This window comes from Poecilia mexicana, unplaced genomic scaffold (genome assembly GCF_051168715.1).
Source record: "Poecilia mexicana isolate PSO_F unplaced genomic scaffold, ASM5116871v1 scaffold_2, whole genome shotgun sequence".
Taxonomy (NCBI): domain Eukaryota; kingdom Metazoa; phylum Chordata; class Actinopteri; order Cyprinodontiformes; family Poeciliidae; genus Poecilia; species Poecilia mexicana.
In genome coordinates, this window is record NW_028263371.1 from 53651544 (window position 1) to 53673243 (window position 21700).

Here is a 21700-nt window from a genome sequence, read left to right on the forward strand (position 1 = left end):
GAAACATAAACCATCTGTAACTGACAACTATAGCATTCAAGTTTCAGTATTTTATCATAGTTTCTTCTATATAACAAAATCTGAGTTAATCCGAAATTATCCAAAGATACTGTAGGTATTCTGAGAGTATGTCACAAGTAAACCACAGATACACTGAAAACATGAGCTCTTTAAGTGATGGGGAGATAATGGTCTAAAGCAGTGGTTCCCAAACTTTTTCTTCTGCGCCCCCCCCAGTGGTTTCCAAACATTTTCTGCGCCCCCCCCCTATGGATTACAAATGGCTGTCTGGTTGAAATGACGCGTGTGACGGGGGGGGGGGGAATCGACTTTTTTGGGGGGCAAAATGAATGTACGTAGCTGAAAATAGACACCAACATCGGTAGCCTACAAGGTACTTGTTAAGCTTAAGGTTCTGTATTGATATTAGCTAGTCATCTTTTAGCTAACATTACCTGCATCCAACAGCTTTACTCAACTCAGTCGGTTAGTTTGGGGGAAAAACTGTGAAAAGTTCTTTGCGTTTTGCTGGTTTGCTGCCGTGATTCCAACACAAACCTACGTAGCTCCGCCCAGCAGCAGCAGGTCTCCTTCACAGGTGGAAACCCAGCGCGAGCGTCGTAGCGCTCATGTTGCGTTTAAAGGCGGCTCGGAAAAACAGGTTACAACATGTTAACAACGGATTAAACAGTTTTAACTGCTGATAAAAGTGACAGAGGACACAGATATGGGAAGTGTGGAAGCCTCTACTGTATCAAATTGACATAGGAATAACAGAGAGTTGGTCATTCTAAAGTAAAAACCCAGCGCATACAGTGTTCATGTTTTGTTTTTTTTTCATCCAGACGGCTTCCTGCGCCCCCATTGCAATGACACAGCGCCCCCCCTAGGGGGCGCGCCCCACAGTTTGGGAACCTCTGGTCTAAAGTAACAAACCGTAAAGAAGTAGCTAAAAAAACAGAGATTGAAAATCTGTCCTTACCTCTTCAGTATTGAGAGAAGATTCATAACAGATCTGTAACAGACAAACAGCATTCAAGTTCCAGTATTTTATCATAGTTTCTTCTATGTAACAAAATCTGAGATAGACCCAAAAGATCCAAAGATACTGTAGGTATTCTGAGAGTCTGTCAAGTAAACCACAGATAAAGTACAAAGGCGCATTCAGTGGGTTTGTTGAATGCACCTACAAGGGACTGAGAAATATTGGTCTAAAATAACATATGAACTATAAATAATAGATTTGTGTGTGAAGACTCATACATCGTCATCGCTGTCTTCAGATGTCTGTAAAAGAAACAAGCAGAAAGCAGGAAATGAATTAGAAAGGTATGGTCAGTATTTAATCACTTATGTTGTTTCACATTTTATTAATTGTAATAACTCTTCAAGTAAAATACCAAACAGTACAAACCATTTCTTCCAGCTATAAATCTTAAATTTTGTTGGAAAAAAAATATCAATGCTGCTACAAAGACAAACTGTGTCATAATGACACCATTTATGTCCTGTATGTACTGCTATGGGTATGATGTACGTACTAAGCATGTACCCTGTTCATTAATGTTTTAAGTTTCCCTAAAAACCTCATCCATAAACATCCTGTAGTTAACCTATAATTAGCCTGTCTGTACCATTTCTGCACAGGTACTTCTAGAGCAGCGGTGAGCAATCCCAGTCCTCAAGGACCGGTGTCCTGCCACTCTTAATGTCTTCCTGGTCCAACACACTTCAATCAAATGGCTGAATCGCCTCCTAAGTGCACTCAAGTTCTGCAGAGTCCTGCTAGCCACCCCGTTATGTGACTCAGGTGTGTTGAAATAGAGACACATCTAAAAGTTGCAGGACACCGGCCCTGGAGGCCTGGAGTTGCCCACCCCTCCTCTAGAGGCAAGTATTCTGTGTTTCTAGTTTCCAATGTCTTTCACATGAGCACCCTGAGAGTCTGAAAACATCTGTTGCTTTGCTGCATGAGCTCTGTAAGGGACTGGGAGATAATGGTCTAAAGCAGAGGTTCCCAAACTGTGTGGCGCGCCCCTAGGGGGGGCGCCGTGTCATTGCAATGGGGGCGCAGGAAGCCGTCTGGATGAAAAAAAAAAAAAAAACATGAACGCTGTATGCTCTTGGTTTTTACCTTAGAATGGCCAACTCTCTGTTATTCCTATGTCAATTTGATACAGTAGAGGCTTCCACATTTCCCATATTTGTGTCCTCTGTCACTTTTATCAGCAGTTAAAACTGTTTAATCCGTTGTTAACATGTTGTAACCTGTTTTTCCGAGCCGCCTTTAAACGCAACATGAGCGCTACGACGCTCGCGCTGGGTTTCCACCTGTGAAGGAGACCTGCTGCTGCTGGGCGGAGCTACGTAGGTTTGTGTTAGAATCACGGCAGCAAACCAGCAAAACGCAAAGAACTTTTCACAGTTTTTCCCTCCAAACTAACCGACTGAGTTGAGTAAAGCTGTTGGATGCAGGTAATGTTAGCTAAAAGATGACTAGCTAATATCAATACAGAAAAAGTCGATGCCCCCCGCCCCCCCTACTCTTTCACACAGCCATTTGTAATCCATAGGTGGGGCGCAGAAGAAAAAGTTTGGGAACCACTGGTCTAAAGTAACAAACTGTAAAGAAGTAGCTAAAAAACAACAGAGATTGAAAATATGTCCTTCTTACCTCTTCAGGGGCGACAGAAGTTTTATAGCAAAACATCTGTAACAAACAAACAACATTCAAGTTTCAGTATTTTTATCATAGTTTCTCCTATGTAACAAAATCTGAGATAGACCCAAAAGATCCAAAGATACTGTAGGTATTCTGAGAGTATGTCACAAGTAAACCACAGATAAAGTGTAAAACATCTGTTGGTTTGCTGAATGTGCCTTTAAGGAACTGAGAAATAATGGTCTAAAGTAACAAACTGTAAAAAACAACACCTGTGGTGTAAACTGTCCTTGTTTCCTCACAGTTTAGGGACAACAATGTTTCCACCAAGCCCTTATAACAAAGAACCATTCAAATTTCAGTATTTTTAGCAATCATTCTTTGTATGTAACAAAATTTGAGATAAAGCAGAAAGATCCAAAGATACTGAGAATGTTGAGATGGGAACAGGTTCATCATCAAAGGCCAGGCAAATTTCTTTGTGTAACACATTTTGTGTACAAGACAATTCAAAGTGCTTTACAGACAAATATAGTTTCGAAACATAAATTAAACAAGATAAATACAAGAAAAAAATATCACAACTTGGATTAGGAAGAAAAAAAAACTTTAAACCATAAAAACCTTAAAGTATCTAAAAACAACAGTGAAGGAAACTTGGTCCTTTTCACCTGAGAACTTATATGATTGCTACCATAAGTGCCTCCAAAGTTTCTCTGTAAAAGAAACATAACATTCCAGTATTTTATTCATTCTTCCTTCAAAATAAAACACTGATAAACCTGAAAGATCTGAAGATACTGAGAAATGTTGCAGGGAGATTAAGGAAGAGGTCCTGCTGGTTCCAAACTTCCACTGACCAATGATGGAGAACACTGAGCTCATCGGGATCGTAAATGTTTCTTTATTTTTTCCCCAGAGTTGTGCCTAAAGACAAACTTCTCTCTGAGGTCTACAAACAATTCCTTGGTTTACTGGGGAAAGTAATAAAATAAACTAAATAAATGGGGGCGGTGGACCCATTCAGCAGTGATGGAATGCCAAATGTTTAAGAGGAGACGGATCCCCCAAAATGAATACTCTGGGAGAAAACTGAATTTCTTTTTGTATAATTGATTTGACATAGAAATTGCATATAAGAAATCTTGAACTTCAGAGCAATTCCATAGCATGTGGAGTATTAACAGAAATATTTTCACTTTTTCTTTGTCCTCAGGAAGAGTCCAGGTGATGTATGGCAGGAAGTCCACGTCCTCCTCTGCGATCAGCTTTGGGATGTCTGTGACGCCATCGTCTGGCTTCCCAGAATCCTAAAACAGGAAAAATGACTTTGGTTCGATTCAAAAACACATCTCTAAACGTGACATGAGAACAAACAGACCCTCTCTTCGATGGCCAGGAAGCTGGTGAACTGAGACAGTATGGAGAACTCTTTGCTCAGATCGATGATGAAGGACTTCAGCTCTGCTTTTTTACCCTGAATACACAAAAACAGGAGTTTCACCAAAGTTTAGCTCTGATTTGAGGTCAAAGGTGACACGCATGCTGACCTCGTGTTCAGCTTCGGTGATATCAAGGTTCCCATCCTCGTAGTCCCTGATCAGGGCTCTCGCTGTGAGCTTATGAAGAAACTAAAACAACAAATCAAACAGCTGAGGTTGATTGTTTTCATGTTTCAATGTGTTCATACGATAATAAACAGCCTTACCGTTCCTCTGGTCTTCTGCAGCTCTGTTGTTGACACCATGGTTTGAAGCTCCTGACCACGCAAGTCTCCAAGAAGAGTCGCCTGCATGAAAAATCACAAACCTGATTGAAAATAGAATAAAGAAGTCTGAATTTTTCCATCCCTCACATCTAGCACTGAAACAATTAATCTGATTAATTGTGATGAATCGATTATTGAAATAATTGTCAACTAATTTCCTAATCAACTAATTGTTAACTGGAGTATACAAAGTGTAAAAAAGGTAATTTGCTGAATGAACACCACACATTTAGAGCAGTAATTGAGCCAAACCTGGACCTGATGATTATATTTATTCCAAACCTGGAATAAACAAATTTAAGATGAAAAAAACTTCTGCAAATATATTCTGCCCCAAGTCCTCCTGTTAAAAAACCCCTAAACAAACTCCTTTTAAGCACCGTTTGCTAACCAAGTATTATTAGGCTAATCAAAAAAAACAAAAAAAACAACAACAAAACACACAGATCAGCTCTATACTGCACAGTAAGCAGTACAAGTACAGCTTTGCTTAAGACTTTTCTAAATAAACAGTCAAACAGTCAAGACACATAAGGATAGACAGAAGTATAATCTGGGGAAAATTCTGTTTGTACTGATACTATATTAAGCAGAAAGGCCATAGCTTTTCACATGCTAATTTAAACTGTATTACTAATTTTAATCTATTACTAAAATAATTGTTAGTTTCAGCCACTTCATGACCAGAACAATTCATGATCAACTTTACTCTTCTTTGTAATTTCTCTGATCCACCTGGCCCAACAGGTAAAGCAGAGAAGAAGAACCAGTTGAATACCTGAGTGCAGTGGGGCACAAAGCCGTAAACCAGCGTGTGGCAGTCGTTGAACAGGGAGTTCAGCTGCTTCGGGGCTTGAACTGGAGGAGCTCTGGGGTTGAACTGCTGCCACTTCACAGAGACGGAGCTGCAGCCAGGAGACGACATGCGCTTCACCTGGCGCTCCACCTGCAGCCACAGCATGTTCAGGTGTCACAGCGTCTCCAGTTCAACTGATAAGACTCAAATTAACCTTCATGATGAATGTTCACCTTGTAAAATGAAGCAAGTCGACACATTTAGGCACATCCAGTTTGTTTAACAGTTTTAACAAACTTTTAAAATAACCAATAATGGTTATTAATGATAATGGTGCTAATTTTGAAATATTTACAAGAAATTTTGCAATATTTGTGCTTTTGCATGATGTTAATGTAACTATTAATTGCTCAGGAACTATAACTTGACATCAATAAGCTTGTGGCAAGAATGTCCTAAAAATAAGAAATACTGCCACCTACAGGAGGAAAACCCAATATTCTTGGCCATTTTTGTGGAACATTTTCAATAAATTCACAATTATGCATTCATGTGAAAAAAAATGCAGAGATTTGTTGATTTTGCGGAATTGCAAAAAAACTCAAAGGACTCAAATTTGCTGACTGGAGCCTAAAGGGCCAAATAAAAACAGGGTTTCTGCAGGTTTCACTACCTCCAATTTAAGACTTTATGAATGAAATTTAATGAAATGAAATTCTGTTCCTGCATCTCCATAAGAGATACAGGAACAGCAAGTTCATACAGAAATGCATGAACTTCTATTGTCAACATTTGTATTATGTACCACTGAAGTATGGTTGTACTTTGCTCTGCTGAAAAATTAAAATTAATAAAAATCTAAAAAAAAAAAAAAAAAAAAAAAGAAATGCATGAACTTTGTCCAGCCAAATAGCGATAAATTTGCACTTACCCATTATAGAACCAAAAAAAGCTAGCTAAGTATAGAGCTATGCTAACAAAGCTATGCTAGTGGTAGCCACAAATATTCAGTCACACACAATGTAGTTGTGAGTCAGACTAAAACTTTTGCCTGACAGAAAAGTCCAGTGAGAAAAAAAACCTGCATAGAAAATATGATTGAATAGTTCTGTAAAAACAAAATTTAAGACCTGTCATTAACGTGCTAAAGTCCAACTTTTTAAAAATGAATACAATACATTTTCAAGCCTTAATTTTAGATACATGAATTTAAGACTTTTAAGGATGCGAATGAAAAAGCTTTGGCAGGCTGGATGTGAGTTTGCCATGTGAATTAGAAAGTCTCACCTTCTCAGCCCAGGTGTGCTTCGCTTTAGAGCCAAAAAACTCATAAGCCCCGCCCCCTGCCTGAGCCAGGGCTCTCAAGATGTGGCGATTGGCTGTGGAGCTGAAATGACAGACACAGCCACTTCACCTGGTTGGAAGAGAAACTAAACATGAAAAGGAAGCGAGGGATGAAGACCTTCCTCACCTGAAGCCGCAGGTGAAGAGGCGGCTGTGCTGGGCGTTGTCTCTGAGCAGCTGCAGGGTGGCCGCCGCGTTCTGGATGTGGCCGTCCGACAGCAGCAGCAGGTTCCGAACGCCGGCGGACGGCGGCAGCAGGCTGAGCGCCCGGAGAGGCCGCCACAGCTCAGTGCTGCCCCCTACTGAAGAGCAGCTCTAACAGCAGACAGAAGAGAATTACTGGTAAAGTTTGGAAATACATTTTAATTCCAAGTAGAACTGCAACTAATGATTATTTTAGTAATTGAATATTTAATCAGTTACTTTGATGATTAATCCATTAATCAGATAAAAGGAATTGGGAACATCTTGCAGATTTTTAATTTAGCCACTTCAGTCATTATTATAAAAATTAGAAATACATTGAAGATGCAAATAAACAAATAATTTGATAACCTTTTTGAATAAGAAATAAGAAAAAATGCATAAAACACAATAGTACAGCATTCTTTAGTGTATGCTTTATTGTTTGTAGCAAATGATTTATTTTTGTACAGTTTTGGATTAATTAGTCTTTATTTTCCTATGTTTTATTCCCCCCACCAGGTTGTTATTGTAAATACAAATTTGTTCTTAATAACCCAGCTGGTTAAATAAAGGTTATAGGGGCAGTATTATCTGTTTTCCAGACTCATGGTGTAATTTTTAGGAGAATCCAGTAACTATGTTACAATTGTTATAAAAATGCTTTGTATATTGAATATGATTTAAAAGAAGTTTTACTTTCTTAAATTTGGGCCTCTGTCTCTTTAAGAAACTCCAGATTTTTCTGAAACTCCGCCATCAGGATGTCATAATAACATCACTCTTACATTAACCCTTTCACAACGTTTTTACCAGCGTTGCACTGAGAAGTAGCTCCTATAACGAGCTCAACAGATGTGCAGTTCCACCAGGTGTTTGCTAATTGCTGCTGGCTGAAGGAGCTGAATGGGGGAGTCACACGGGAGGGAACCTCTGTGAGACTGAAGCTCAGAAGCTTGGAAACTGCAGCTCTTAGAAGGAGCTGCACCTAGAAGGCGGAGCTAGGTCCATCCAAGTGTTTTGCACATCTGAATGGTTGCCATGGAGATTAAAGGATTTCTTACGATTAATATAAATAGTTCATCAATGTCAAAAATTTAGATTTTTATGGAATTTATATAAGTATGTGTTTTTAATTTTAGCTTATAAGCTAAATTTGATTAATTTAACCATCAAATTTTTATAATTTGAGCACTTTCTTCAAATAAAAACTTAAAGAATTGAAATTGAAGTTAACGAATTTGAACTTGAGTGCAGCGGTGACGCAGTGGGTGGAGCGTTGACCCATGTACAGCGGCTTCAGTCCTTGGCACGGCTGTCATGGGTTCGAGTCCAGGCCTGTTGACCTTTTCTCCATGTCTTCTCCCCTCTCAGAGTCTGAACTCACCTTGATGAACTTCATGGCTTCAGCTTGAACCTCGTCTAGTTTCTGAGCCGTCAGGAAAGCTTCTTTGTAATCTGAAAACCAAAAACAAGACTAATCAAGAGAAAACAAAGCCAGGTTGATGAAGATCAGTTAGTGGTTTATATAAACTCCATGTTCAATGAACGTAACCTGTTATTTTGGAAGTGAAATGTGCATTCGTGGAGACAACAGACAGAAAAGTCTCAGAAACATACAACTGCATCACGTTTTGATTTATATGGTTTAATATCCATTCCCAAAATAAAACAGTGAGTCAGAGTTCAGTTCTGACCAGTTCTCTGCTCTTATACCAACCTGTTCCAAACAAAACGATGTTGATTTTGACGTCGCTCTTCAGATTCTTTAAAACCTGCAGGGCGATTTTCTGGGCCAGCTGTAATGATTCTCCCTTCATGGACTCAGACGTGTCCAGCAAAAGAACAACTTCACTGCCTTCAGAGCTGGAGTCAAACTCAAAGTTTGGGTAGAAAACCAGCATGCAGGCCTGCAGCAGAGTAGAGGGTTAATTCACTTAGTGTGGAGTGCCTCAGGGTTCAGTACAGGGACTCTTTGAGAACAGATTGGTGTGGAAGAGGGAAGGACAAACAGACCTGGCTGTCCTTGTCTGGGTGTTTCTCCACCCACATTCTGGGAAGATGAACCTCAGAGAGAGTGACAGACATCTGGAAACCATCTGACCCCATGACCTGACCCGGCAGAACACTGACCACCGCCTTACGGTCCATCCTCTGGACGACAGAATACAAACAAAATGAGTTACATAAAAATAAAAACTGGATGACAATGAAGATTCACTTTAAAGAAACAAGTTAAAAGGGTAAAAATTTGCAAAAATACATCATATAACTCAGAAAAAAGATTAAATTGCAGATTATATAACAAAACAGAAACATCACCTTAATTTTGACTTGATGGGTGATGCACGTCAGGCTCAAGATCTCAAAGGGCATCTCCACTGACATGTCCAACGTAAACTCTCTGAAGACCAGAAGAAACAACACATTTAGTTAACCAAACAAAAACGTTAAAGGTTAAAGAATCCAAATCCAACGGTCCCAACAAGAAAACTGATTAATTGCTCCACATATCAGTGACTTCATGAGTTATAAAACTAAATTCAATCATTCTCACCTCACTGCTTCATTGGCCACACAAACTTTCTTCACAGAGTCCTGTAGGGTTAGAGAGCACATAAAACATTCTCCTATTAACAATATCAAGGTTTTAATATACAATAATTCCTAAATTGACCAAATGAAAGAACTGTAATGCCCGTTCTTTGTGGGAAAAAAACACATCTACACTAAAAATGTTTACAACTGATTATACTGCTCTTCAGAAGAAGTAAAAACATATGAAGAAACATTTATTTTCATGCTGTTTATTTATTCTTCATTGTGGTCTAACTGAAGTTACGTTCTGATTGTGAAGAAAAACACATTGAGTATCTGAGAAAATGATGAAATCTAGTCAAAAAATTTTGATTAGTTCAAAATTATCCCACATGAATTTAAGCAAAATAGAAAACATCAGGTGATTAGACACACATATTGATGACAAAAGTCCTGAGAGGACGAAACATGTAGCCAAGAGTAGACATCTCCTAAAGATAAGCAAGAAGGGGAGAAACTGTAGTTTCCAAAAAAGCTAGACAATAAAGAGTGATTGTTGATTTAGATCCAAAATATTCAACAAAAACAAAACAAAAGACATTTAAGTCATGGTGGTGTAGGTCCCATCATCTGTGACTTATTTCACTAAGTTAATAGAAAAAACCCTGTAAAGTCACAGAGGAAAAGGCTTTAAAGACGAGGCCTATAATTAACCCAATCAAATGTCAAATTTTAGTCCAACTTTAGTCTTACAAGTTCATTCTTTCATTCAATTCAGTTTACTTACTTAATGCAAATTTACAACAAATGACATCTCAAGACACTTTACAAAAATAATTTCAGTCACATACATTCCAATTGATTCTAGTTATCACACATAAGATTAAATATTTATTCAAAAAAGTTTAAAAAGTTTCTATCTAGGGAAACCCAGCAGATTTCATCGAGTCATTGAGTTGCAACATTCACGCCTCCTGGACGTAGCAAGAGTCGCCTGCGTTGTGTCGTTGACTTTCCCTCATACCGGGCATGCATATAACTATAACTAAGTTTATATAACTTGGCACTAATTTAAAGTAAGAATTTCATTTAACTCAACTGTGATTATTTAAAATGGGACGCTTAAAGTTACAGCATGTAACAGCATGTTTTTTACATACTTATTAAAACTGTCACCATTTTGTGACAGTTTAATGATATGAAACAGTTTGTGGAAAAAATCCATCACATCCTCCGTGAGTTACTATTACTATCTGAATAAATGCACTGCTCTCAACCAAAAACACCCAATCAGAACCAGGAAGAGTGCCTTAGCGCTGTCAATCACCCTCATGTACTCACTACTCAGTCTCCCAATGGCATTTAGCAGCCATTAGGAGACTTATTTTTTAGGAGTGGCATTTAGCCACTCGCTAGGGCACTCGCTACTATTAAAGGAAAACCGTGTAGTGGCTATGCTAACTAGCTGGAGCACTTGTGATAGGCTCTGTTCGCTGCAGAAAGCAGGGAGGGGTGTGAGCAGCGCCACATGGAGACTGATTGACAGTGCTAATCATTGTGCTCCTAAATAAAAGCCCCGCCTCTCAGTACAGGCTCTGTGAGTAGAGTAGTCGTCTTGCGATCGGAAGGTTGTAGGTTCGATTCCAGCTTCCTCCTGCCACATGTCGATGTGCCCCTGGGCAAGACACTTAACCCCAAATTGCCTACCGATCTGTGTATCAGTGTATAAATGTGTGAGCGTTTGTGAGTGCGAATGGGTGAATGTGACTCTAGTGTAAAGCGCTTTGAGTGGTCAAAATGATTGAATAAAGCACTATATAAGTTCAGTCCATTTACCAATTACCATTTACAGGCTCTGCCCCCTACCTGTGTGGTCTCGTTGAGGGCGGAGCTCTTCTGCCATGGAGCCACGCTGCCCGGCAGGGAGAACAGGATGCTCCCGTTTTCAACCACCAGCTCTGACACAAAGGTCACCTTAATGAGGACGGTGGCGCCGGGCGGCAGGTTGCCCACGCTGATGGTGAACACATCCTGCAGAGAGGAACCAATCAGAGAGGCTGGGATACGTTCCTGAAACCATCAGGATGTTGCTGGACATACAGGAGCGCTCTGGTCCATGAGGTACGCTCCGTGGCCTTTTGCTATCGCCTGTTTGTACTCCTTACGAGCCGCTGCCTTCTCCTTCACCTGAGAACAAAAACACAGCAGAACGGTCAAATTAAATATAACCTGGGCTTCCATTAAAACTCCACTATACCTCGCATTGATGCAATAATTGATGCAAAAGAGTCCCAACCAAGAGTTGAGGTCATATTCTGTACAGAACTTTAGGCACACATTGGTGGTTCTTCTCATTACTATATGTATAACAAAGTTTATTTGGAGTGGGTTTCAATTACTTCTGCAACTAATGACTATTTTAGTATTCAGTTATTCTGAAAATTAATCATATTCTGAAGAATTTCAATTTAACCACTTCAACCTTTTTTGCACTATAATTGAAAAAATGCAAACAAACAAATAACTGAGTTCCTATTTTAAATAAGAAAATAAACATTTTATTACCCAAGATGCTAAAACATATAAGGTTATCCACCATGTCAGATGATAATCTGCTTCTATGTGGAATGCTAATTGTAAAATCTCTCCTTCGATGGGAAAGCTAAAGAAAATCCTTTGTTACAAAGACGGCCATGATTTTCAAAGAATGTGGCTAAACTAGTGGAGTTCAACAGATCATGTAAGCCCCGCCCACAGCCTACAGATAGGCATGAAACAGGAACCATGAAAATAGTTAACTATTAAGACATTTATTTAGCATTTTAAAGGGGCAGTATTGTTTTCCAAGCACATAGTGCCATTTTATAGCATAATCAAGTAACTGTTACTTTCTATTATTATGTAAATACTATACATATCAAACATGATTTCAAAGAAATTTGACTTTGTAATTTAACAACTTCAAATTGCACTTCTGTCTCTTTAAAAACTTCTGCTCTTTCTGAAATTCTGCTTTTAGGAAATCCTCACAACACGGGTCCTCTATTAACCATTTAAAACTGTTTTAACTGAAGAAGAACTGAGAACTGAACTGAGAACTGAGAAGTCGCTTATGAGCTCAGCTGGTGTGCAGTTCCACCAGGTGTTTACTAATTGCTGCTGGCTAATCTGAAGGAGTGGAGGAGTCGCAGAAGAGGGCTGCTCTACGAGTCGGAAGCTTGGAAACTGCAGCTCCAAGGAGGAGCTGCACCCTGAAGGCGGGGCTAGGTCCACCCAGGGGTTTTGCACAGCTGCACGGTTGCCATGGAAATTAAAGCATTTCGCAAACATACATGAAAGAATCAGGAAAACACTTCAGGTATGTCTGATGAGGGTATAACATTATAACATGATGCAAAGATCAAAAAAGTAGACTTTACATGATGCCGCCCCTTAAATATTTAATGATGTATTTAATAAGCTAATTGCTGGGTTTCAGATGACGCAGCACCTTCGTCACCCAATGCAGATGGAGGGCCAGAAGTAAATTTAGCCCATTTATTTCTGTTGACCCAGCATCAAGATGTCTAAAGTCTGAGTCCTTTACGGTTGCTCCAACAGTTCTAATAGAGAAAGATAAACATTATTTTTTGTGTTTCAAAGTTAGTTGGTAATTTAAAAAAAAAACTTACGGAAAAAAAGAGGAGAAAAGTGGATCAATTTACAGCTTAAAACAGGAGCGACCACCTTCTAACAGGAAACAATCGCATCGTTTAAATTGTATTTTCAGATGTTTTATTAAACAGTTACTGAGAAAGACAAGCAATCATATGTAAGGTAAGATATATAATTTTTATGCCTTGCGTGGTTGTCCTCAGAGTGCTAATGTTGTTAGCAGCTAGCTCAGTGCCGAGTCACGAACAAAAAATATAATATAATTCAATGGGATTTTCATGCTTAAAAAAAAAAAAAGGAAAAAAGAAAAATAAATTAAATATAACCTCCCCACAGCTCAAAGGGTTTGGTCACCGTGAGCTGTGACTATTCCCCCATGAACTCGGATTGCCACCTGTCCTTAAAATACGGAATCGTCTCGTATTTGGCTGTCAAATGTTGCGTTCCATATTGAACCGTATTTCTATAAATGTCCGATAGACACATTTATCTATCACACAAATATCAACACTAAATTGTCAGCAAAAATGTCAGCTAAATTGTTGTGGCGGGAGCAAAAGGGCCCCCAAGAAAGCTACGAACCGATGCTGTTGTCACGGTTGCCTAGAGACGGACACTATGCAGCCACGGTGAGCTGCTATCAACCCGGATCTTTTTAAAATGTCCTCGACCCAATTCTCCACCGTCCTTAGAAGTAAAACTTCTTGTAAACAAACAGACGTGAGAGAGAAGACGCAAATCCCAGGCTGAATAGTGTTAGTGAGGATGAACACAGACATCATGGCGCAGTGTGCTGCTGTATGATAGACAGAATGGATCAGGAGAGGAACTGCAATCCCGTCAGAACATAAAAAACTTGACATTAGCATCTCTTCATCCCTCAGTCATCTCCTGAGGCTGATATGGTACAGAACATTTTTGCTATGATTATTTGCTTTTTAATGTATAATAATATCAACCAAAATAATACAAATGATCATTTAAAGAACAAATTATACAAACAGATTAACAGTAAATACATGAATATTTCCTATTTTAAAAGGTTTGTTAGGGTTTGCTGTATGTTTTTTTTTTTTTTGTTTTTGTTTTTTTTTTTTTGAAATGCTAATATATTTTATAAATGCAGTATTCAGGTGTCATTTAATGTATTATTATTGTCAGACATAGACCTGCAGCCCAGGGGTGGATCTAGATGGCACTGCATGAAAAGTGGGATTTTTGACCCTGTATTCTGACGCGAACGCAGCTCGTGAGCGACAGATACTGACAGCAATCGACAGTCTGCATTTTCAGTGTCGAAATCTGTCGATTGCGGTGCGGGGGAGCGGGAGGTGTTAACGGCTCTACTTAGCATACGAATAGCTATGGATATGCAAAGGCGCTTCAGCACACCCACGTGGATTCTCAGTCATTGGATGAAAAACAATGACATCACAGTTATTCATTGACATGTGATTGGTTGATTGATGTGTGCCCATTGGACAGCACTTATAACTTTATAAATAAACCCCGCCCCAATCATTAATATTTTTAATGCTGTATTTAAAAAAAAATCTATATAAAAAATAAATACTGTATTAAAATATATTCAATATTGCTTATATGCAACATGTTATATGAGGAACATAAATTTATTTCATTTTATTTTTTTACTGTTTGCTCACAAAAGAAGACATAAATGCTTGTCCATTTCTGGACCATCTGGCAGTGTTTTTTTTTTTTTTTTTGTCCAAACATGATCCAACATTATGTTGCATTCAGGACTTTTGTTTATATTTTTTATTAGTTGAGCTATTACTTTTCATTCCTTTTTTTAAAGGAATGAATTATTTCCTATTGTTTTGGATTCTGAAAATAGTAGTAAATAATAGATAATAGTGGGTTGAACTGTGTCAGCTCTGTCCAGTTCTAAATGAGGATGTATTTTGCTTTGTGAAATATTTATCTAAATATTTAGCTTCAGATTACCTCTCCCACCACGTGTTTCCCATTGATGAAAGCTTCAAATCCGCACACAGCAGCCGAGTCCAGTGGGAAGACGTACTTCGCCTCGATGGGCACTGAGCTCTGATTGGTGTATTTCTGGAAGATGATGACCTGACAGAGGAAAAAGCCTGAATCAGAACCAGGATTAATGCGACACCAAGCTGATCCAGGCGCTTCTCTTTCCAACCTGGGACAGCAGATCCATCAGTTTGCACTTCACATGGACGGCCTGCAGGGGGAGCCGCTGACCTGAACTGTCCAACAGACCAGCTTTAATTATGCTTCAGAGGGTTCTTCACGTTTTCTAGATCTTCTTCTACATGTTCTGAAGTGAGATCTACAGACAGACACAGTGGCTTCTCAGATTGGAATGTGTTTGAAAGCAAAAAAGCAGATACTACACAAAAATAAAAACTGGTTTAAGACATCAAAAGTACTAAATTTCATGTTTAATTTTATTTTTTCCAGAAACTAGATGGATTACTAATGATCACAGGTCAATGTTTGCTATGAACCCAAAGCAAAAACACACTAACACTTCTTAATTACAAAATTATTTATATACTTATGGTTACTGCGACATTCACCGTAATCAGGAAACTTTATTTTTAAGAACCGTAACTCATCTGAACTCGTTGGATTTAAGTCAAGAATTACATGTGTAAAAAAACGAAAGAATAAATGACTGTTTTCAGTTTCCTAGCTACAGAATAGTAATCTCAAGGCAGAGAGATTCATTCATATCCAGGAAGAAAAGCTGTGTGCTGTCGTCATGGCGACCTAATGTCAGGTATGTGCAGCTCACCTGGGTTCTTGGCAGGCTCAATGGGTTCTGCAGTCAGGTTGATGTCCGGACTGAAGTCCTTCTGCTCGTCTCCTTCCACTCTGAACTGAACTACATATTTCATCTTCACTTGGTCAAGAGAGTAAACCACATACTCATCATCCTGCAGCGCAGACAGAAAACAGAAATCAGTTTCCTCAGGGTGCAGCAGAACTTTAACATGCTGAACATGCGATGGATATGCAGCTTCTGTTCCCACCTTGAACAGAAGCTTAGGGTTGGTGAATTCAGATGTAGTTTTGTTGGTTTGTCTGACTCCGTGAACGCTGTGGTAGCCCTGAGGAGCCTCGGTCAGAGTCTTGTCTTCTTCATTAAGGTCCTTACAAACTCCCAGAGCCACATCGCAGACCAGCAGGAGGCGCGATCCGTCCGTTTCACTGGGTTTGGCGTAATTCAAACTGGTGCTGAGAACACAGAGAGAACCCAGAGCGCAGCAGGCCAACCAGAATGTCTGAAACTATCCAAGCATCGTTTTCACACCAACAAACATACAAGACCGCTGAACATTTATTCAAACCAACCTCACAGCATCACCAAAGTAAATCCCACTGCCAAGTCTCCCGTAGTCCGTTCTCTTAATCCCAAGTTGCTCCACTACAACACGGGGAAGCAGCAGACCTCTGAGGAACCAGATACAGGATCGAAGTCGTTTTTAAAAAAAACAAAACATGATAAGATATGCAATCAGACTCACTATGTTCTGATAGCTGTGAATGGATGAAAAGACTGATCCAGGAGTCTGAGAATTTATCTTGGGCAATAAAACAAATTATCTGTTTTTGAACATTTAATTTGTGGAAACTCTGGATTTGTTTTCACCAATGCACTCCTTGAGTTTTCATAGTTCACAGTGATTTTATCCCACCCAAAAATTCACATTTTGTTCGACAAGCGTGCTTTAAGGCTTCTGTTCATTTTGACTGTTAATTCAGGTTAACTCACATTCAATTGTAATTTCTTTCTGAGAAAAAAGTGAGTAAAATAAATGTAAAAAAGTGATTAAAACCAGATTTGGTTTGGACAAAAGACTATTTTTAAGTCATATCGCCCCGGTATACTATCTTGAATCGTTAGCTCCTAAAGGTCAGTGTTTATAAATGTTTCACAGCCCCACAAACACAAGTCCTGCTCTTGAAAAACACTAATGCATTTCTTTGGTACACCAGTCACATAGAGAAGTGTGATTTATATCACTAAGATGAAATTATAACTGCATTTAGTTGCATTTTCAAATTTATTGGTGTTTTTCTTGAACAAACAGTGGAAAAAATAGGAAAGCTAACAATGCTGATAATAGGGAAATTTTTTTAAACATTAACTGGAATTTATCATGACAATGATAAATCAAAATTATTAAAGTCAGAAATTTATCACGTTAAATGTAGGTCACATGACTCTTCCCTTTTATGTCATTTAAAATCTTGAGTTTTTCAGCATCTACCAGCTGTAAACTGTGTTCTCTGTCTCAGGATTCTGCTGGGACTCACCTGGACAAGATTCCTACAAAGTTATTGGGACTGGATGCGTGGAGGAGGGGCGTAACGTTCCCGATCTCGCTCTGAAACCTTAGAAGCTCCACCGCTCTGCTGACACGCATGATCTGCTGGATCTCCACTGGTCTGAAAACACAGAGATGTTTGTTGTTTTCTTTCCAGAAAGGTTTGTGATGATTATCTGTAGTTTATCATTTTAAAGATGGACCTGTCAGCCAGCAGGGCGGCGATGTTCTGGAACTCTGAGCTGCCCCGGGGAACAGCCTCCATGCCGCACCGAAGAGCGCGGTACTTCCCCACAGAGGACGGCTTTGGGTCGTTCATGGTCATCTCACTCACGTTCAGAACATCTCGGATTAACTGGAAGAAAATCAGTAAAGTTCTCCCAGTAGAGCCTAAAATCCCACCATAAAGCTGCGTGTTGGTGCTACCTGACAGAGGTCCAGCTTCTGAGACAGAAACCTGGCTGTAGGTGACTGAGGTCTGGGCTCCCGGTGAGGCAGCAGGAAGAAAACCTCGTCCAGGAGAGACGAAGCCTCATCCTCGTTTCCCTCCTTCAGTTTCCTCTGAGCCTGAAGCAGAAGGCCTTCAGCTCTGCTCACCTGAAACAGCAACAGCTTCATCAGGACGGAGCCTCGGATCTGACCCTGATCTGACTGCAGATCGGTGCAAACCCACATCGTTCAGGCTGAGTCTGGAGATGGGAACTCTGAGGATGTTTTCAAGGCAACCGTGAGCTTCGGTCCACAGAAACTCCACAAACGCCGCAACGTCAGGGGACAACTCACCGGAGTTCAGCTTCTCCTCCAGCAGCAGCTGAAGGTCATTCAGAGAAAAGGTCAGAAACATCAAGGTCAGCAGGTGATTATATGTGACCTATAGTGCTTCCTGGAACAGGTTAGAAAAGGTTGATGGCTGATACAAATTATGTTAATCGCATTTATTACACAAAATGATTCTTAGGTAATGAGATTTTAGCCGTTTCTGGGTCCCTTTAAATCCAAATAAGCTGCTGCTGGGCGAGCCGGTGATGCAGGAGTAATGATGAGGCCCATACCCGGCTGTTATGGGTTCAGGTCCCGGCCTGTTGACCTTTACCACATGTCTTCCTTCTCTGTTGTTTAGTTTTTATAACTACTTAGAAACTGTGGAGTTTTGGATCAACATTGTTAGACTATTTTTCACACTCGTGTTCTTCAAACCCTTATATGGAAATAGAGCCGAGGATACTTAGTAACCCTCAACTAGAGCACTTAGCTTATATACTTCAGATTCTTCTTCTTTTGCTCTTTCCTTTGGTTTGTATTTCCTTCTCACTTCTATAAAGCATTTTGAATTGCCTTGTTGCTGGAAACGTGCGACATAAATTTAATTACCTTACCTTCTCTTACGTAGCCCAGTTTACTTTGAAATAGAGGCCACTAGAGCCAAAAAATCCTTTTAAAAAAATACATTAAAAAAATAAGCTGCTGAAAGCCACGCCCCAACTCAACGTTTACACTCATGCATGAAAATGACAACAGAGATGCAATTTAAATGACACTGGCTCCGCTCTTTGCAGTAATAGAGCAAACCTCTGACACAGTGGTAGATGTTCCATGTACCACTACCACTATAATATGCACTATAAAAACTTATATTAAAGAACCAGATTTTAGATAGTTTCCAGTCAAATACAAATGCAGCCTACATTTTCTTATATTTTTATTTGTAAAAAAAAAATTACAAAAGAACTTTATATTCTTTCTTGTTCACAACTGTGCACCACTTTGCGTTAATCAGTCATAAAAACACCACAAAAAATGATTTCAAGGTGTTTGAATACTTCTGCCATGCAGTGTAAACAATTAATTCTCCAGGGATGGCAACACATTTGGCTGATGTATGATTAATTTTCCACACACAAACATGATGCCACATGTGGTGCAGCGTATCAGACCTGCTCCAGGGGGGCGGAGCCCAGGTGTGGCGCCTCAGCAGGTAAGCTGCTCATCCTCTGCAGCTCAGAGCGCTCCAGTTCTTCACTCAGCTCCTTGTAAACGTCCACAGCTTCTTCTGAGGTGGACAGGAACACCAGCTGATCCATCACAGCCGCCTCCTGTTGGAAAACAGTTGCAGATTTGTTTTGTTCCAACATGATTTTAAGGTTAATTTGGGAGACAAAAAGCAGAAATATTAAAGGAATACCTGTTTGTAATCCTACTGAAAATGTTACTGTATCCATAGGCTTGTTGCAATAAACAATATCGTTTAGAATTAGGACAACACTAATAAAAAATTAAATTACAAGAATAAACTTGGACGCGATTAAAGTCAATCAAGAACAAATTCATAGCATTACGGGAATTTAGTCGTAATATAACATATTATTCTTGTAATAACACAATAAAGTTGTAATAATACAAGAATAGTCATAACTTAAGACTTCATTGCAACATTTATTTATTATTTTCTTAGCATAATAAATAATAAATATTTATGAATCTCATGATCTGTCTGATGTCTTAATGGTTTCATACATAGACATTATTCTTTTTACATGTCTATGGTTTCATACCTTCGACGCCACGTTGTCCTTCCGGTATCTGGCCACACGGTAGCGCCGTCCCTGCTCGCCTTTGGCGCTCTGCAGCTCCAACACGCAAAACCTGCTGCCGTTCTCCTGCAGACAAACCTCCATCAGTACGAATCCCAGCATCAAAACAGAAACGGAGGATAAAACTTCTTCCTCACCTGTCCGAAAACGGAGTACTTCGCCACCTGGAAATCATCGGGGAACGTCGGGAGAGCAGAGTCCGACTCCTTGTAGATTCTGGGTAAATTAATAAGTTGAGGGTGAAATGACAACTTTCATTTCTTGCTAATTATTTACTATAAACTCTGGGTGACCAACTCCAGCCTCAATATCGATAGTTTGATCTGCAGTATCTCTAATAAGTTAATAAGAGAGCTTGGGAACCACTGCTTTAACAAGGTGTCGGTTCAGGCTTACGGGTGTTTCTTTGAACGAAGCCTGAGAAAACGTCTCCGTGAGATGAGGGAGCTGGATGGGAAGTGCTGTGTATGTGACTGAAGAAGAAAGAGAATTGTATGTGTTCACTTCTCCCTTCTCTACCTCTCTCTAGCTTGATCCCTGAGAATAAATGATTTTGTTATTACTCTGTTTTCCTAAATAAAATGTGCATTTCTCTGATTGGCTCAGTGTTTCACTATTATCGAAAGAATATTTTATTGCACTGTGTAATAGTTTGTGTTTTTTGAAATTGTATATGGCAACTGGTTTATGGGATTTTTAATACTACTGTTGTGTTTTTATTTGGATTATGGAAAACTTCCTTACAATTTGTTCTTATTTATTGTTATGCCCAAGTTTTTAGTTTGACAGAGGGATGGCAAGAAACATGATTTTGATTATTTGTATGTCTAGCACATATGATGAATTGATAATAAATTATAACTTGACTAATGTTGCCTAAATGATGACTAGTTAGTATACCAGTATATCACGCTAAGCTTAACAAGAATAAACTAATGATTTTTATCTGTGTTCAGAGGTGAGTAGTTCAGTTACATTTGCTTGAGTTTTCAGGAAAAACAAAAAACTTGTAGGAGTAGTTTTGCTTTTTACGTTTACGTATATTGTATGTATATTTTGAACTATTACTACTACTACTTGAGTAGATTGATTCTGCATTTAAAGAAATATACTTCAGAGATGAGAAACAGATTTTTAAAATTCTGCTAACGTTTATGCGAGTCTGAGCATAATGACTAATTTTCTACGTTTTTTGTATTAATAAACAACATGGTTATTTTATACAAAAGGCAGGAGGTAGAGGACTGCATACTCCTCTATCTCCTGCTCTTTTTCAGCTATTATAATGGTTTAATCCTTATTAACATGTTGTAACTTGGTTCACTAACGCTGCCTCTAAACGCAACATGAGCGTGAGAAGCTTGAGCCGATTTTACACCTGGGGCAACAACAGAGACCTTCTCTCTGCAGAACAGATCCTCTGTGTTCGTTATATCCATGGCAGCAAGCCAGCAGGAAGTAAAAACCTATGAGCAATAATTTCTAAAGAATCTCAGTAATTTCAGTGTCAGCTACATGATGACTAGTCAACACATCCCAGTACAGTAATGGCCTCTGTTGGAATGAGCCAATCAGACGTCAGGCTCTAATCCCACCTTAGATGGCTGGAGTTGATTGTTAAGTTAACTCATGATGTGTTTCAGAATAAGAATTATAGCTACTTTTAAAATGAATAAAAACAATTGAGGTACATATTATTAATTCTATATTTAATAAATGATTTCTGTATTTCCGGTTTTAAGAAATTAATGACAAATTTAATTTATTACTTAGGGCTCTCCACACACACACAAATCCCCTTTATTCCTGGAAATCTTTCTGACAGAGTCATTACTG

The 21700-nt window shown here is 39.1% G+C and overlaps 1 protein-coding gene across 1 annotated transcript in view; it reads right to left on the bottom strand.

The window, feature by feature from the left end:
- The window catches only part of LOC106916111 (protein mono-ADP-ribosyltransferase PARP4-like), a 38604-nt gene that overhangs the window by 15286 nt on the left and 1618 nt on the right, over positions 1-21700 (bottom strand). The window contains exons 4-32 of the mRNA XM_088008423.1: positions 20002-20080; positions 19826-19930; positions 19208-19366; positions 17947-18084; positions 17700-17870; positions 17477-17628; positions 17263-17394; positions 16297-16395; positions 15975-16179; positions 15712-15878; positions 15119-15212; positions 14914-15042; positions 11392-11478; positions 11158-11322; positions 9311-9351; positions 9076-9157; positions 8770-8907; positions 8474-8663; positions 8141-8211; positions 6698-6885; positions 6514-6613; positions 5209-5376; positions 4371-4451; positions 4213-4293; positions 4044-4139; positions 3862-3972; positions 2675-2710; positions 1264-1287; positions 983-1015 (exon numbers count right to left, since the gene is read on the bottom strand). Of these exons, the coding sequence (XP_087864549.1) occupies positions 983-1015; positions 1264-1287; positions 2675-2710; positions 3862-3972; positions 4044-4139; positions 4213-4293; positions 4371-4451; positions 5209-5376; positions 6514-6613; positions 6698-6885; positions 8141-8211; positions 8474-8663; positions 8770-8907; positions 9076-9157; positions 9311-9351; positions 11158-11322; positions 11392-11478; positions 14914-15042; positions 15119-15212; positions 15712-15878; positions 15975-16179; positions 16297-16395; positions 17263-17394; positions 17477-17628; positions 17700-17870; positions 17947-18084; positions 19208-19366; positions 19826-19930; positions 20002-20080 (3322 nt within the window). The remainder of the gene's footprint in view (positions 1-982; positions 1016-1263; positions 1288-2674; positions 2711-3861; positions 3973-4043; positions 4140-4212; positions 4294-4370; positions 4452-5208; positions 5377-6513; positions 6614-6697; positions 6886-8140; positions 8212-8473; positions 8664-8769; positions 8908-9075; positions 9158-9310; positions 9352-11157; positions 11323-11391; positions 11479-14913; positions 15043-15118; positions 15213-15711; positions 15879-15974; positions 16180-16296; positions 16396-17262; positions 17395-17476; positions 17629-17699; positions 17871-17946; positions 18085-19207; positions 19367-19825; positions 19931-20001; positions 20081-21700) is intronic.